General features: G+C 28.1%; 10 protein-coding genes across 10 annotated transcripts; 3 read left to right on the top strand and 7 right to left on the bottom strand. All coding sequences in view use genetic code 12, as the record gives it.

The window, feature by feature from the left end:
• Positions 1-369: 369 nt before the first annotated feature.
• On the top strand, positions 370-1,971 carry KGF54_000419 (uncharacterized protein; the record flags this gene model as incomplete). Its single annotated transcript, XM_051764861.1, has 1 exon — positions 370-1,971. One exon carries the CDS (start codon positions 370-372, stop codon positions 1,969-1,971), a length of 1,602 nt encoding a protein of 533 aa, XP_051622410.1.
• Positions 1,972-2,037: 66 nt separating this feature from the next.
• KGF54_000418 (uncharacterized protein) lies at positions 2,038-2,397 on the bottom strand (the record flags this gene model as incomplete). The annotated part of the gene is made up of 1 exon (XM_051764850.1): positions 2,038-2,397. The coding sequence occupies one exon, from the start codon at positions 2,395-2,397 to the stop codon at positions 2,038-2,040; it is 360 nt and encodes a 119-aa protein (XP_051622409.1).
• Positions 2,398-2,531: 134 nt separating this feature from the next.
• Positions 2,532-3,170, bottom strand: KGF54_000417 (uncharacterized protein; the record flags this gene model as incomplete). Its single annotated transcript, XM_051764839.1, has 1 exon — positions 2,532-3,170. The coding sequence occupies one exon, from the start codon at positions 3,168-3,170 to the stop codon at positions 2,532-2,534; it is 639 nt and encodes a 212-aa protein (XP_051622408.1).
• A 152-nt stretch (positions 3,171-3,322) lies between these two features.
• VPS15 (ubiquitin-binding serine/threonine protein kinase) lies at positions 3,323-7,228 on the top strand (the record flags this gene model as incomplete). The annotated part of the gene is made up of 1 exon (XM_051764828.1): positions 3,323-7,228. One exon carries the CDS (start codon positions 3,323-3,325, stop codon positions 7,226-7,228), a length of 3,906 nt encoding a protein of 1,301 aa, XP_051622407.1.
• A 3-nt stretch (positions 7,229-7,231) lies between these two features.
• Positions 7,232-7,687, bottom strand: FCA1 (cytosine deaminase; the record flags this gene model as incomplete). Its single annotated transcript, XM_051764817.1, has 1 exon — positions 7,232-7,687. The coding sequence occupies one exon, from the start codon at positions 7,685-7,687 to the stop codon at positions 7,232-7,234; it is 456 nt and encodes a 151-aa protein (XP_051622406.1).
• A 791-nt stretch (positions 7,688-8,478) lies between these two features.
• KGF54_000414 (TFIIH/NER complex subunit) lies at positions 8,479-9,561 on the bottom strand (the record flags this gene model as incomplete). The annotated part of the gene is made up of 1 exon (XM_051764806.1): positions 8,479-9,561. The coding sequence occupies one exon, from the start codon at positions 9,559-9,561 to the stop codon at positions 8,479-8,481; it is 1,083 nt and encodes a 360-aa protein (XP_051622405.1).
• Positions 9,562-9,855: 294 nt separating this feature from the next.
• Positions 9,856-10,733, bottom strand: RPS13 (40S ribosomal protein uS15; the record flags this gene model as incomplete). The annotated part of the gene is made up of 2 exons (XM_051764795.1): positions 9,856-10,290; positions 10,713-10,733. 2 exons carry the CDS (start codon positions 10,731-10,733, stop codon positions 9,856-9,858), a joined length of 456 nt encoding a protein of 151 aa, XP_051622404.1.
• A 246-nt stretch (positions 10,734-10,979) lies between these two features.
• On the bottom strand, positions 10,980-11,579 carry KGF54_000412 (uncharacterized protein; the record flags this gene model as incomplete). Its single annotated transcript, XM_051764784.1, has 4 exons — positions 10,980-11,037; positions 11,100-11,364; positions 11,420-11,516; positions 11,577-11,579. 4 exons carry the CDS (start codon positions 11,577-11,579, stop codon positions 10,980-10,982), a joined length of 423 nt encoding a protein of 140 aa, XP_051622403.1.
• A 270-nt stretch (positions 11,580-11,849) lies between these two features.
• CDC14 (phosphoprotein phosphatase) lies at positions 11,850-13,590 on the top strand (the record flags this gene model as incomplete). Its single annotated transcript, XM_051764773.1, has 2 exons — positions 11,850-11,895; positions 11,966-13,590. 2 exons carry the CDS (start codon positions 11,850-11,852, stop codon positions 13,588-13,590), a joined length of 1,671 nt encoding a protein of 556 aa, XP_051622402.1.
• Positions 13,591-13,687: 97 nt separating this feature from the next.
• KGF54_000410 (uncharacterized protein) lies at positions 13,688-14,255 on the bottom strand (the record flags this gene model as incomplete). The annotated part of the gene is made up of 2 exons (XM_051764762.1): positions 13,688-14,179; positions 14,253-14,255. The coding sequence occupies 2 exons, from the start codon at positions 14,253-14,255 to the stop codon at positions 13,688-13,690; spliced, it is 495 nt and encodes a 164-aa protein (XP_051622401.1).
• Positions 14,256-14,276: the final 21 nt, after the last annotated feature.

Below are 14,276 nucleotides of genomic sequence, written 5' to 3'. Positions count from 1 at the left end.
GAAAATTTAAATTTGGAAGAATAATTGTTTAGTAAACGTTATGTAATCAAAATTCAATGTCAAAGACCAGTATCTTTCAACGTAAAACCAGATTCGCGGCCCATAGACGGTTTAGTGTTATACAAATCTTATTAACTAGTGCTATTGGTATTTTCATCTCAATGATCGACCTCTTTTAAGTATCTTTAGTACTAAAAATAAATATTAAAAAATAAAAAAATTTATTAACCAGCGAAAAAATAAAAACATGAAACAGTTTACTAATAAATGAAAATACTTGTTAAATATATACTTACCACTTTATAAATTAATTTTACAACAAAATACCATTCACCAATTCATCATTTCCCACGATCGCTTTTATAATAAATGTCACTAACGAGTAAAGAACTAAATTACCTAATATGGCGATATTTTCAAGAAACTGGTTATGATTTAACAGCATATACATTTGATAGACAATCACAATGTCTGAAATATGAAAATAATTTAAATGATGAAATAATAGACAAAATAGAACCAGGATGTCTAATAGATTTAGTTCAAAAGGGCATACTATATACTATAGCAGAAACTGAAGCTAAAAATGATAATGATTATACTCTACTAGGAGCATTAGTACAAAAAGATTTAGAAGATTCAAATTTAAAATATCAAATTAAAGAAAATGGAAATAATGTAAATGAGCATGAAAATGAAATACATAAAGAGGAGAAAGAAGAAGAAGATGTCAAAATGGATGATATACCGACTGAAGAACCACTAGAAGTTAAAACCATTGTACCTGAAATAACGTTCCCACCAAGTCTAACATGTGACTGGCATCCATCAAGTGAAGCATTTGCATATGGGAAATCAGATGGAAATGCAATAATAACAGCAATAAAAGATGGCCAACTAGTTGAATCAGTAGAAATATCACATCCAAGTTTATTAAATATTAAAAACGAAATAAATTTTGTATCATGGTCACCAATGGGGAATTTATTAATTACAGCAGGAGCATTTGGAGAATTGCGAGCTTGGTCACCTGATGGAAGATTGAAAAATATAGCAAATACAATGGAAGAATTAAATCAAGTTAAAACAAATATTATAACAAATATTTTATGGAGTCAACTGGGTAAATTTGTTGTTACAATAGATAGTGAAAATCAAATTACAATATGGGATGGATTAACTTTGTCTTTAGTACGGCAAATAAAAAATGAAAATGAAAATGATTCAACTAATGCAATACTGACTGCATGTTGGTTAGGTGATGATAAATTTGCAATCAGTTCTTCTTTAAATCATGATATAAAATTATATGACATTAAAAAACCACCTTCTGGTAAAAATTTTGAATTTCAATATATTGGAACTTTAGTTGGTCATCTGAATAATATAACATTGATGAAATTAAACCCTGTATCAAAACTACTAGCTACTTGTTCAGATTTTGATTATCAAATAAGAATATGGAATAGTTCATCAACTCAACCAAGTTTGGACTTAAATATAAAAACAGAATCTAATAAAATACATAGCTCACCAATAATAGAATTGAACTGGTTACCTTATGTTGACAAGAATTATTTATTATCAATTTCAATGGAAGGTATATTAAATATATGGGATGGAGAATCTGGAGAAGCTTTAAAATCTTGTGAAATTTTCAAAGATAAGGTATTTGATCAGGATAGAGATATGTTAGTATTCAATTCATCAGTTTCACCAAACGGTAAATTGTTAGCTGTTGGTGATGATTATGGTAAAATTTCAATTTGGGATTTAAATTTTGAGAATTATACAAATCAAGATAAATCATATATCAAATGTTTAGCAACTTATACACCGGAAATAAAAGAAGAAACAGAAGAAGAAAAACAACCATCTGTTGGATTATGTGATTTAAAATGGGATCATGAATCTAAAAAATTAATTGGCTCGTATATTGGATTAGATAGTGTTGTAATATATAGTACATAGAATTATATTTATTATTTGTATAAATTTAAATTTAATGAAATTTCAAAAAGTCTAGTCATTTCAAGTTTATGAAGTAGCAGTAGATACAATAGTTGAAGTAATTTCAGTTGCAACATCAGCTGCCTTTTTTATTGAGGGATTGGTTTGTGGGAAAATAATATCAATATAACAGGTTAATACCGCGACTAAAGCAAATACAACCTTTAACAATGGAGGTTGTGATCCATCTTCTTCTACTTTATTAATTGGTTCATTTAAATAAGTTTGTATTGATAAAAATAATGCTGCCCATGATAACATTTTATTTTTCATAAACATTGCAGCCATTGGTAATGATTGTGATATTAAACTTCCCGCATCTTTTCTTGCTTTTGCTGGAACATGTCTATATGGTACTACTAACTCTTCTCTTGCTTTTGGTGCCATTTTTTGGTGGAGTTTCTGAATAAGTTTTTTTTGATTATGGGGTTGTTAGTAAGTGTTGAAAAAATCGTACCAAAATTATAGACTAGTAATAAAAATAATTCAATACACAAAAGCTATAGATAAATTATCATTTACTATAAACTACTCAATAGATCAGTTTGACCATAATATTTACCAACTATAGTAATAATCATATCATAAGTAAATTTAGAAGTAGAATTAGCTGATTTACCAATTTCTAACAATTGCTGTTTTCTCAAAATTGCTTTATTAGCCAAATCTCTTAATATTGAACATTCATTAGCTTCTATGAAATTATCCAACTTTAAAAAGATCTTCCATATCCATTGACTTGTTGTAGCAGTTGTTGATAATGTTATCCAATCTGTTAAAAAGACTAGTATGTCAAAACAAATTTTTCTGTTTAATGCATAGATGAAATAATCAATATCAGGTGGTGGTTGTTTAAATGATTCTTTCCATTTCAAGTTGTATTGTTTATCATATGATGATGTTTCTATTTGATAATTCTTAATTTTCTCTTTCAAGCTTATGAATTTCTCATATAAGCCGTTGGACCACTCATTGAGCAATTCGTCATCTTCAGGTATCATCTCAACTTCCTCATCTTGTATCTTTACAATATCTTGATACATAATTGACAATGACTTGGCTTCTGATCGCACTGAATTTAAGTAGTTTGAAACATCAGCGTCTACACCATCGATTGGCAATGCTGGTTTTATATTATCTTCATCATTATCTGAGTTCATTCAAATTTTGATGGTTGTAAAATTGAATGTAGTTTCAATTTGTTTCAGAAAATAAATCATTAATTTATTATTATTGTCTATTTATTGACAACCAATTTAATTATTATCAATTCTAGAGAACTTAACCAACTAATACCAAAACCCTAGCAAAAATGGGTCAGAGGTTGTCTTTATTGGCACCATCTGCTCCAACAGTGGCTATATCGTCCTACATCGATGCAATAGAAAACTATCAATATATTGAAATACTAAATAATTCGAGATTCCTTAAAACAATCAAAGCTATTGATAAGACAACAGGTCAATTGGTTATTATAAAATTATTGATAAAACCTTCCACACCAAATTATACAATTCAATTACAAAATGTATTGGAGCTACTAGTTAAACAATCTTCAATTTTATATCCATATAAAAATATTTTGACGGGGTATAAATTAATTGAAACTGATAGAGCTGGATATATGATTCGAGAAATGGCAAAAATTAACTTATATGATAGATTATCACTAAGACCATTTTTAGAACCAATTGAAAAATTATCAATCACATTCCAACTACTTAAAATTATAAATGAACTACATTCTGTAAATATTCATCATGGAGATTTAAGATTAGAAAATATATTAGTAACATCATGGAATTGGATATTATTATCAGATTTTGCAAGCTTAATAAAACCAACATATTTACCAGAAGATAATCCAAATCAATTTTTGTTTTATTTTGATAGTTCAGATAGAAGAGTTTGTTATATAGCGCCAGAAAGATTTTATAATCGTCAAGATAACCCCAAGAACGTACTGAATATTAATGATGATGGGACTTTTAACCTAAAGAACAGTGTTACTGATGAAATGGATTTGTTTAGTTTGGGGTGTGTCATTGCTGAATTGTGGACTGATGGTGAACCTATTTTTACATTATCTCAATTGTTTAAATATATGAAAAATGATTATGTTCCTGATTTATCAAGTATTCAAAATCCTAAAATTATTGAAATTATAAAAAAATTATTAAAAGTTAATCCAAGTGATAGATCAAATGCAAGGGAATTACTAGAAGAATATAAAGGTTCTTGCTTTCCCGAATATTTTTATACCTTTCTTTATGAATTCATGGAAAATTTTAATACTCATGATGATAGTGATTCCAAGTTGCAATATGTATATGAACATTTTGGAGAAATCAGTAATTCTCTCAAATTTAATTATGCTGAGTCGAAAGAAGTGGACTCTATACTACCTATAAGATTGAATTTACCAACTATGCCACATAACTATAGAATTAAACCTAAAAAAGAAACTGATGACTCAGCATTAGTAGTACTCAATATGGTTACTTCATTGCTAAAGACTTTGAGATTTGTGGAGTCAAAACAAAAATTTTGTGTATTAGTACTAGCACTATCCGAACAGATTAACGACGAAGCCAAGCTAGATAGATCATTACCATTCTTATGTTCATTATTGGATGAATACATAGAATCACCACATGAATCATCAGCAAAAGTTGTTTGCTTAGCATTATATTCAATTACTTCCTTGGTAATGTCATGTTCATATATCACACCGATTAATGTATTGCTATTTCCAGAATATATATTACCTAAAATCAATAATTTACTAATAGTTAAAAGTAATTATCAATCACAAATACTAATAAGTTCAACTATTGCACTTTGCTTACCATCATTAGCTACCGTTGCCAAAAAGTTTTGGTCTATGTCTAAAGCATTCACTAATACAAATGTATCAAGCACTACTCAAATACCCATACCTACAATTCAATTAACAAAAGATCAATTAGATCAAAAATTTAAAGATATAACTATATCGTTGCTAACAGATCCAGAATCATCAGTCAAAATTAGCTTACTTGAAAATATTTTACCACTTTGTCAATTTTTTGGTAAAGATAAAACAAATGATATAATTTTACCACATCTAATATCATACCTTAATGATCCAGATGCAAATTTGAGATTAGCTTTCCTTTCATCGGTTTTGAAAATTGGTCCGTTTATTGGAGTTTTATCATTTGAGCAATATTTATTACCTTTATTAATTCAGACTATAAGTGAGGGAGAACAATTCGTTGTAATAAAAGTACTTGAAATATTTAATGCATTTGTTCTGCAAAAATTAATAAACTCAAAATTGGAGTTTAATGCATTGGAAATATATACAGAATTATTATCAAATTCTATTTATTTGCTACTTCATCCTAATGAGTGGATTAGACAGTCTGTTATAAACTTGATTATATCAATTAGTCAAAATTTAGACGATGCTGACAGATATTGTTTCCTTTATCCTTTAATTAAAAGCTTTTTACAATATGACATATTTGAGATTAATTGGACCTCATTATATCCAAGCTTAGCTAAACAATTAAATAAACAAATATTTGATCTTGCTATTACATGGGCTTTAAAATCAACAAATAAATCATTGTTCTGGCAGGGCAAAAGTAATACAAAAGCTATATCATTAAATACTATGGGGAAATCTGTTTATTTGCCAAAAGTTAGTTCAGTGTCATACAAAAACAAAGAAACTTCACCATTGAGTCCCGAAGATAAACAATGGTTACTAAAATTGAAATCAATTGGATTTGAAGATAAATCATTATGGAAGATCTTTGTTTTAAGAGATTATATTCAACATGTTAGTAAAATACCACCATCACCATCATCATCATTTGAGCTGATAATCATCCCACCCAAAAATGAATTCTTAGATATTATATACAAGTCAGAAAAAATGACTTCCCTAAACGGACTGAAAAATGAACAATTCGTCATTAAATCTGAGGATTCTGTATCGTTAAGAAGTCTCGAAAAATTACATAATTCATTAGTACTTCCAAGTCTAGAAAAAGTAACTGCTTCAGTACAAACTATAGAAGCCAATGTATTTGGTGAAATGGAATCAAGTAATGGTACGGTCCCAGCTAGATCTTGGGCTAACAATCCTCATACTTTACGTAAAACATTCAAAATTGATAATACAAATTCAAAAATTATAACATGTCAATTTACTCATACTTATGTTGGCAAAAATCCTTTTATAATAAAACATTTACAAAATTTATCATTTACTCCAACTTTGAATGATTTTGCTGAGTTTGGAAGAATCGTAAAAGCAAAGCTAATTGAATTTACTCCTCAATTACAAGACTTGAATATTCATAGAACAAGTGAAGAAATTGATCCATACACATGTTTATCCATGTCACCTACTTCAGAATTATTTGTAACAGGTTCAGAAAATGGGATGTTAAGATTGTGGGATATTTCAAAATTAAATACCATTAGCAGGTCTAAAAATTCAGAACAATTATTGAAATTAAATTCAAGAATTACGACTATAACATTTTTACAAAATAGATTGTGTATAATTGTTACAACAAGAGATGGCATTTTAAGAGTATTCAGAATTGATGTTAGTAGAAACAAGAATAGGAAAATTGTTAAATACTTGAAACCAGTTTTGATACGTCAAATATTTAATGAATCAATACTTACAAATGTGTCGAATAATGATAATTATATCTTTGCAATTGATTACCAACTGAAAATAAACGTATTTGATTTGATTACTTTGGATAAATTATTTGTCTTACAAAATCCCTTATCTTATGGAGTGATAACATCATTTATAACAGGAAATAACAAAAATAGTTGGATATTAATTGCAACAAAAGAAGGAATATTGACATTATGGGATTTAAGATTTAAAATATTATTAAAGTCATACCAAATTCAAATTGATTCAAATGGTCATAAGTCCATAATCAACGAGATAAACTCAATGGAAGTTATCGAAAAACAAACCAATAAATTATTACTGTCCAAAGATAATGAAAATCAATTAATATCAATCAAAATCAATAAATTATCAATGACATTAATTTTTGAAGTATCTACATTAGAATGTAAGAAAATTATTCAAAATGAAAACATCCAAAACTACAAATGTAAATTAATTGAAATTGATAAAAGGCACCTCAAAATTGAAGAAATAATTGATAATTTAAATCTAGAAAGTATTTAGCAATTATACACCAATATCTTCAAACCAAACCTCAGGTTTTTCCTTTATAAACTTACTCATCAACTCTTTACATTTCTCATCCTCTAAATTAATAAACTCAACTCCATTAGATTTCAAATACTCTTCAGGTCCTTTAAAATTTTCATTTTCACCACTAACAACAGTTGGAATCTTATACAACAAAACACTACCTGAACACATTTGACAAGGTGATAAAGTAGTATATAACACACAATCTTGATAAATACTAGCTGGTAATCTTCCTGCTTTTTCTAAAACACTGATTTCTCCATGTAATGTAGCACTTTGTTTTTGAACTCTTTCATTATGTCCTTGAGATAAGATAGTTCCATCTGATTTTCTTATGAGACATCCACCGATGGGTATTCCTCCTTCGTTATATGATTTTAATGCTTGCTCGTAGGCTATTCTCATGCCTATACTGTGGTCTATAGTCATTTTGATAGTGATAATTTAGTGAATAATTATCTATTTATTGGAATTGCAATTTTTTGCAATTTTTTAAGATAGCGATTTGCGTTTTACATGCGCTAATTTTTTAGTCTTGTGAATTTAAGATCCAATTTTAATTCAAGTCAAACCCTTTAAGAAATCAAACCTTCTAGAAGTCAAACACTTTTAGATGATGTTCTCAAACTCATTGCATATAACATATCCAATGGTCTCATAAACAATTTGAGATGACAAATAGATCAATTCAAAAAATCATTATCTTATAATTTGATATGTTATCCTGCATATACTGATTTTCCATACACGTATTGTTCTTTTAGATCTATTAGTGGCTTTAGTTCAAACTATACAAACCCTATTGTTCTATTCATCAACAATCAAATATATGAGTAAGAGGAAATATGAAGAGGAGCCATCAAATAAATCAATTAATATCTTCAGTAATATAATCCAAACGCCAACAGAATGTCCTTATTGCAATATATCATTACCAGATGAATTTTTATTCAATGATCATATCATGAATTATCATGAATATGAATGTTTAACATGTAACTTAATATTTCCACTGAATCATTTTTTGGAGTTACATATTAATGAGAATCATGATCCTTTCACCAGACTCAAAAGAGAAAGAGGTGAGTCTATTTTTAGGTGTTTGGAGAATACTTGTTTGGAGTTATTTAGTACCTCCGATGATAGGAGAGATCATTTGATAAAGTTACATAATTATCCAGAAAATTATACATTTAATATTATAAACAAGGCAGTTTAATCTAGCTTTCATTATTATCATTACCGTTTTCCAATTTTCTTTTCTTCTTATTTACAACAACTTGAGGATCTTTAGTCAATTGCTTTATAATTTTCTCATCAAATTCACTTGAACAAGCAGGACATTTATTTTCTTTTGGGATATAACTCATAATACATAAACATATTGAACACACATAACCTAAATCTACTGGTTTTTTAGTGAGGAAGCAACTTGCTTTATAGTTGACTTGAGAATTTGTTGGTAGGATTATGTATGGTCTAAGATTTGGTTCGACAAAGAATGCAGTTGATAGAACTTGAATTATTCCATTGGGGTCTTGGATCTTTAGATATATACCATTTGTGGCGTCACTTGCTTGTTGTAAATATGACGAGTCTCTATTTCCCAATTTTAGTATGTCTAATGATACTTTTAATTTTTGTGCAGTAAATATACAATTCATTAACGGTATATAATTTAATAAATCGTCATTATCATTTGAAGATATTATTAAAATTCTAGACTTCATGGATACTGTAGATTGAGCTGTGGTTGCAGATGAAGAATTTGTTTGGTTTGATGAGTTCAGTGTTGATGATGTTGAAATTGCTGATGCTGTTGTAGTGTTGATACTTTGATCTAGTGTTAACATTCTATTTGTGTATGTCAAAGCCATACTAATAGCTCCTGTTATTGTTGAAGATGCCTTTTTAGTTTTTGATTCATCTTGTAAATTCTCACTTGTTTCTTCAATAAATTTATTTAATTCATCTAATACAACATCATCAACATTTTTAAATTGTCTATACATCCCTTGGGAGATTTTGGAATTTATAATTTGAGGATTTGGGTTAGGATATAAAAATTTGGATTTGTAGGGCGAACTAGCTATGAATGCAACTTGATTTGAATTATTTATTGATAAATGACTATTTACAAATACCAATAATGATTTTGTAATATCTTGTAATGTTATTTGATTTCTTAAATTGAACCAACCTTTCGGTGATACGTCTAGTATTATTGTTAATAATGATGGATCATCGTTTGATGTTGACTCTAGGGAGGTTTCTGTGAATATACGTTCTGTTATTGCCTCCATTAAATAACAGATGTGATGAAGATAGTCGTAGATGTAGATCGAATTTGGTTGTATCAAGATACTCGCAAAATTTAATTGTATGTGTGCGCGTTTTTACATACTATAATTTTGATAATTCTCACGAGATTGATAAATACAACTTACTTGAGAGTAACACTAACTCAACTTCTTTTACAATACGTTATTCAAGACCGTGTAAATATGAAATATCCATTAAATTAATTGAAAACCTAAAAATACAAGAAAAATATATAAAAAAATTTTGTTGTTGATTCAATTTTAAAATGAAAAAACTTAAGCAACTAAAGCAGAAGCAGTAGCTGATTCATATTTCCAATTTGGTGGTAAAACAGAAACAGTTCTGTAGTATCTAGCTAATCTATGAATTCTTGATTCAATTAAAATTAATCTAAATTTAGAATCTTTATCTTTTCTATTTCTTTCTAAATGTTTTCTAACTGAAACAGCTTTTTTAATTAAAAAGTATAAATCTTCTGGAATTTCTGGAGCTAAACCATTTGATTTTAAAATTCTTAAGATTTTGTTACCAGTAACAACTTTAGTTTGTGAAACACCATGAGCATCTCTTAAAATAACACCAATTGATGATGGAGTTAAACCTTTTCTTGCGTACTTGATAACTTGTTCAACAACGTCATCTGATGATAATTTGAACCATGATGGAGCGTTTCTTGAATACGGAATGGCAGATGAGGAAATACCTTTACCCTGTATAAGAAATCTGTTAGTAATTTGTTTTAGAGTTTTGAACAAAAATCATGACATTTAAAAGAAGGGATTTGTTTCATTGACTGTTAATTGATAGTTGTAATTTCATAGTAATTTCAAGTATAGGAACCGTAGTTTACCTAATTCTTGGAGCAAAAATTGAAAAAAAAGCTATCTAGTCTCAGAAAGGTTTCCCTTTGTTCAACAAAAAATGAAATTAAATAACAAAATGCTCAAGTTTATCAAATACTCAAAGCGTATATAGTAACAATTCTTGGTACATATGTCGACCGTAGATGAATCATTTACTTTGAGCAAGACTCTTGTAACATTTTTTTGAGTGTTATTATTTCATTAATTGTATATATGAACATCTTTAATCGATTATGTTGTAGTAGTATATAGTGGAATTAATCACATACAGCTGAATGCATACGACCCATGATGAATGATTATTATTTGATTGATATATGTGGTGATGAAAAGTAAAAGAAATGTATTGAAAGTGTAGTAATAAAAATTTTTCAAATCTAAAATAAAGAGAGAAAAGTGAAAAATTAATTTTGGTTTAATCTACACTACTCATTTAAATTTACATATATTAGATGCAGTATCAATGCCTCGTTTATTTCAAAGTATTAAGTTACCCGGACTGAATTAAAATTGGTAGCTGTTACTAAGTAATATTATCATATTATTTGAGACTCTAAATCTTCAAATTCTTCTTCATCTGTTATTTTAATTAATCTATGGGAATATTTGTTAGTAAACTCGTTCATCGTTACTTTAAAAGGCTGAATAAAACATACTTTGATACCCCAGCTTTATCTCTAAATATCTCAACAGCCCCAGCAAATAACATTTTTTTATCATTTGGAGTAGTTGGTGGTAACCAATATAACATTACTAATGGGGCTTGTAATCTACCATCTTTTGTTTTTATTGGATATGATAATATTATATATCTTGGACCATTATCTGGTAATTCTTCTATCAAACTCTCTATTGAATCTAATGGATTTTCTTCTACATCTTCATCTTCTTTAACTTCATATGTATCTTTATCAATCGTATCTGGGATTGTAATTAGTATATGATTCAATAAGTCTATATTATATTTTATACATACATATTAACGCCTGTATGTTATTAACTCTTGCACTTTGAAATCTAAATTTCTTTAATTTTGATAAAGTATCTGATGAAAATGAATATAAATTTGATGACTAAAATAACAAGATGTTAGTACAAGCTACATGAAAGTATGATACTCATTCATTTCATACCATGATCTAACTAATAATAACAATATTACTGATAAAGCAATACTAATTTTAATTGATAGTTAGATAAATGTAATATTATCAATAAAAGTAGTGTCTACTACAATAATTTCCTAATTAAGTTAAACAATAACATTAAAAAAAAATATAAACAAAAACATAGAGAGAGAGATTTTAATTTGAAATAATTATTTAAATCATAACAACTACCATCACTTAGTAAGATCAATTCATTAGAAATAAGAAGATAATTCACAATCAACTATATAATATATCATGGCAAGAAATAAGATAAATGTTCCATTAATTGAATTTTTAAAAAGTATGTAACTACTATATAGATCACTTTAAAAAGACTATTTTACTAACGTGTTTTTTTTTTTTTTTAATAGATAGAGTTTATCTTGGAGCTTATGATTATGTACCATCAGATACAAAAGATTTGGTTTATTTTACAGTTGAAGATACTTTACCGTATAATTCATTTCATTTGGATTTTGGACCATTAAATATAAGTAATTTATATAGATTTGCAGTTGTTTTACATAATATTTTAAATGATGATTCAAATCAAGGTAAAGGTGTTGTATTTTATTCTTCAACTAATCCTCAACAAAGAACTAATGCTGCTTGTCTTTTGTGTTGTTATATGATATTAGTTCAATCTTGGTCACCTCATCAAGTATTACAACCTATTGCACAATTTGATCCTCCATTTGCAAGTTTTAGAGATGCTGGTTATTCCAATGCTGATTATGAAATCACTATACAAGATATTGTTTATGGAATGTGGAGAGCAAAACAAAGAAATATGGTTGATTTGACTTCTTTTAATCTTGAAGAATATGAGCAATATGAAAGAGTTGACCAAGGAGATTTTAATGTTATTTCAAAAGATTTTATTGCATTTGCATCACCACAACAAAACAAGAAAACAAATACATTGAATCAACCATTTAAAAAAGTTTTAAACTATTTTCAACAAAATAATGTTCAATTAGTTGTTAGATTGAATTCTCATTTATATGATGCAAAAGAATTTACATCAAGAAATATTCAACACATTGATATGATTTTCGATGATGGTACTTGTCCAACTTTGGAATATGTTCAAAAATTTATTGGAGCAGCAGAATGTGTAATAAATAAAGGTGGTAAAATAGCAGTACATTGTAAAGCAGGATTAGGTAGAACAGGATGTTTAATAGGTGCTCATTTAATTTATACCCATGGTTTCACAGCAAATGAATGTATAGCATATATGAGAATGATAAGACCAGGAATGGTAGTTGGACCACAACAACATTGGCTTTATTTAAATCAAAATTATTTTAGAGAATGGAGATATACAATGGTATTAGATAATGTACCTGATGAATTTATAGGAGGATTATTTTCTTTAACTTCATATGATGAATTCAAACAAAGAATGAAAGAACAAAAACGTAAAACTTTAAAAGAACAACAGCAACAACAATTACAACAATTACAGCAACTGCAATCACAACCAATAAATTCATCATTCGCAGCACTTGATTCATCGTTCACAAATACACCAATAAGAAGGCGTAAGATAAGTGGAGCACTAGCTTCTAAAATACAAACAGCCGTTCCAATGATATCACCTGGCCAACCAAGAAAATATATTGAAGAACCAGAGGTTGAAGACGATGATATTGTAATAAATAATAACTCAGATGATGAAAATATAATGGAAGGTATTATAAGATCTACACCAGCAAGAGAAACTACTCCACATTCAGAAAGAAGAATATTAAGATCAATATCTGCTAATACTCAACAACCTATTCAATTGACTAAAACTACAACCACTACAACAACAAGAACAGTAAGTACTACTTTATCATCATCACCAAATAACCAATCAAATGGATCACCAACTAATGGATTGAAAATAAATAAATCAAGATCAGTTAAACCGAGAATAAATCTGGGCACACCAAATTCAACAAGAGTCAATTCAGGTGGGATTAGAAAAATAAGTGGTAAGAAATGAGGATCCTTGATAGCATTTCATTACTTATTGTACATTTTGCACTTTATATTTTATATATAATTATTTTAGTTCTTGATATTGTATAATAAAAGTTTTACTATTCATCAACAGCAACAGCTTCAATAATATTAAACTCTTCATCTTCATTAGTAGCGAACGCAAGTATTTGAAAGTCTTTAAAATCTATATCACTAAAATTTTCATCATCTAATTCTATCCATTTATTATCATACGGTGAAGAATTATCTTTTGGAAATGCAAACCTCAATGATTCTGCCTCTACCTTGATTGTGTTCGAGTCAATTTCTTCATTTATTTCAAACTCTGATTTAGGGACTGGTATATTATCTTCATCTAACATATCATCATCTTCTTGCTTAATTTCTTGGTCAAATTCAGATTTGGGTACTGGTATATCTTCTTCTTCGTCAAGTTCTTCTTTTATGCTGCTCGTTTGTAATCCACCTGAGTTGTTTATTGCGTTTGCTAATTCTTGTTGTATGGTTGTGATTGTAATTTGTTTTAATGTTAATGTGTATGTTAATTTACCATTTTTTAGTTTTAAGATTGTTATATCTGCTACTGTTTTCTTTTTTGGTGGCTAGTAGTAGTTAGTATCAGACTAGGCTCTCTTTTTGTATCTAATCATTGAGTTGACATACCATTTTGTCAGATTTTGAATTATT

Source organism: Candida jiufengensis, assembly GCF_024610255.1.
Source record: "Candida jiufengensis strain CBS 10846 chromosome Unknown scaffold8, whole genome shotgun sequence".
Classification (NCBI taxonomy): Eukaryota; Fungi; Ascomycota; class Pichiomycetes; order Serinales; family Debaryomycetaceae; genus Lodderomyces; species Lodderomyces jiufengensis.
Note: the sequence above shows the minus strand (reverse complement) of the source record. Positions and strands in the feature narration are given on the sequence as shown.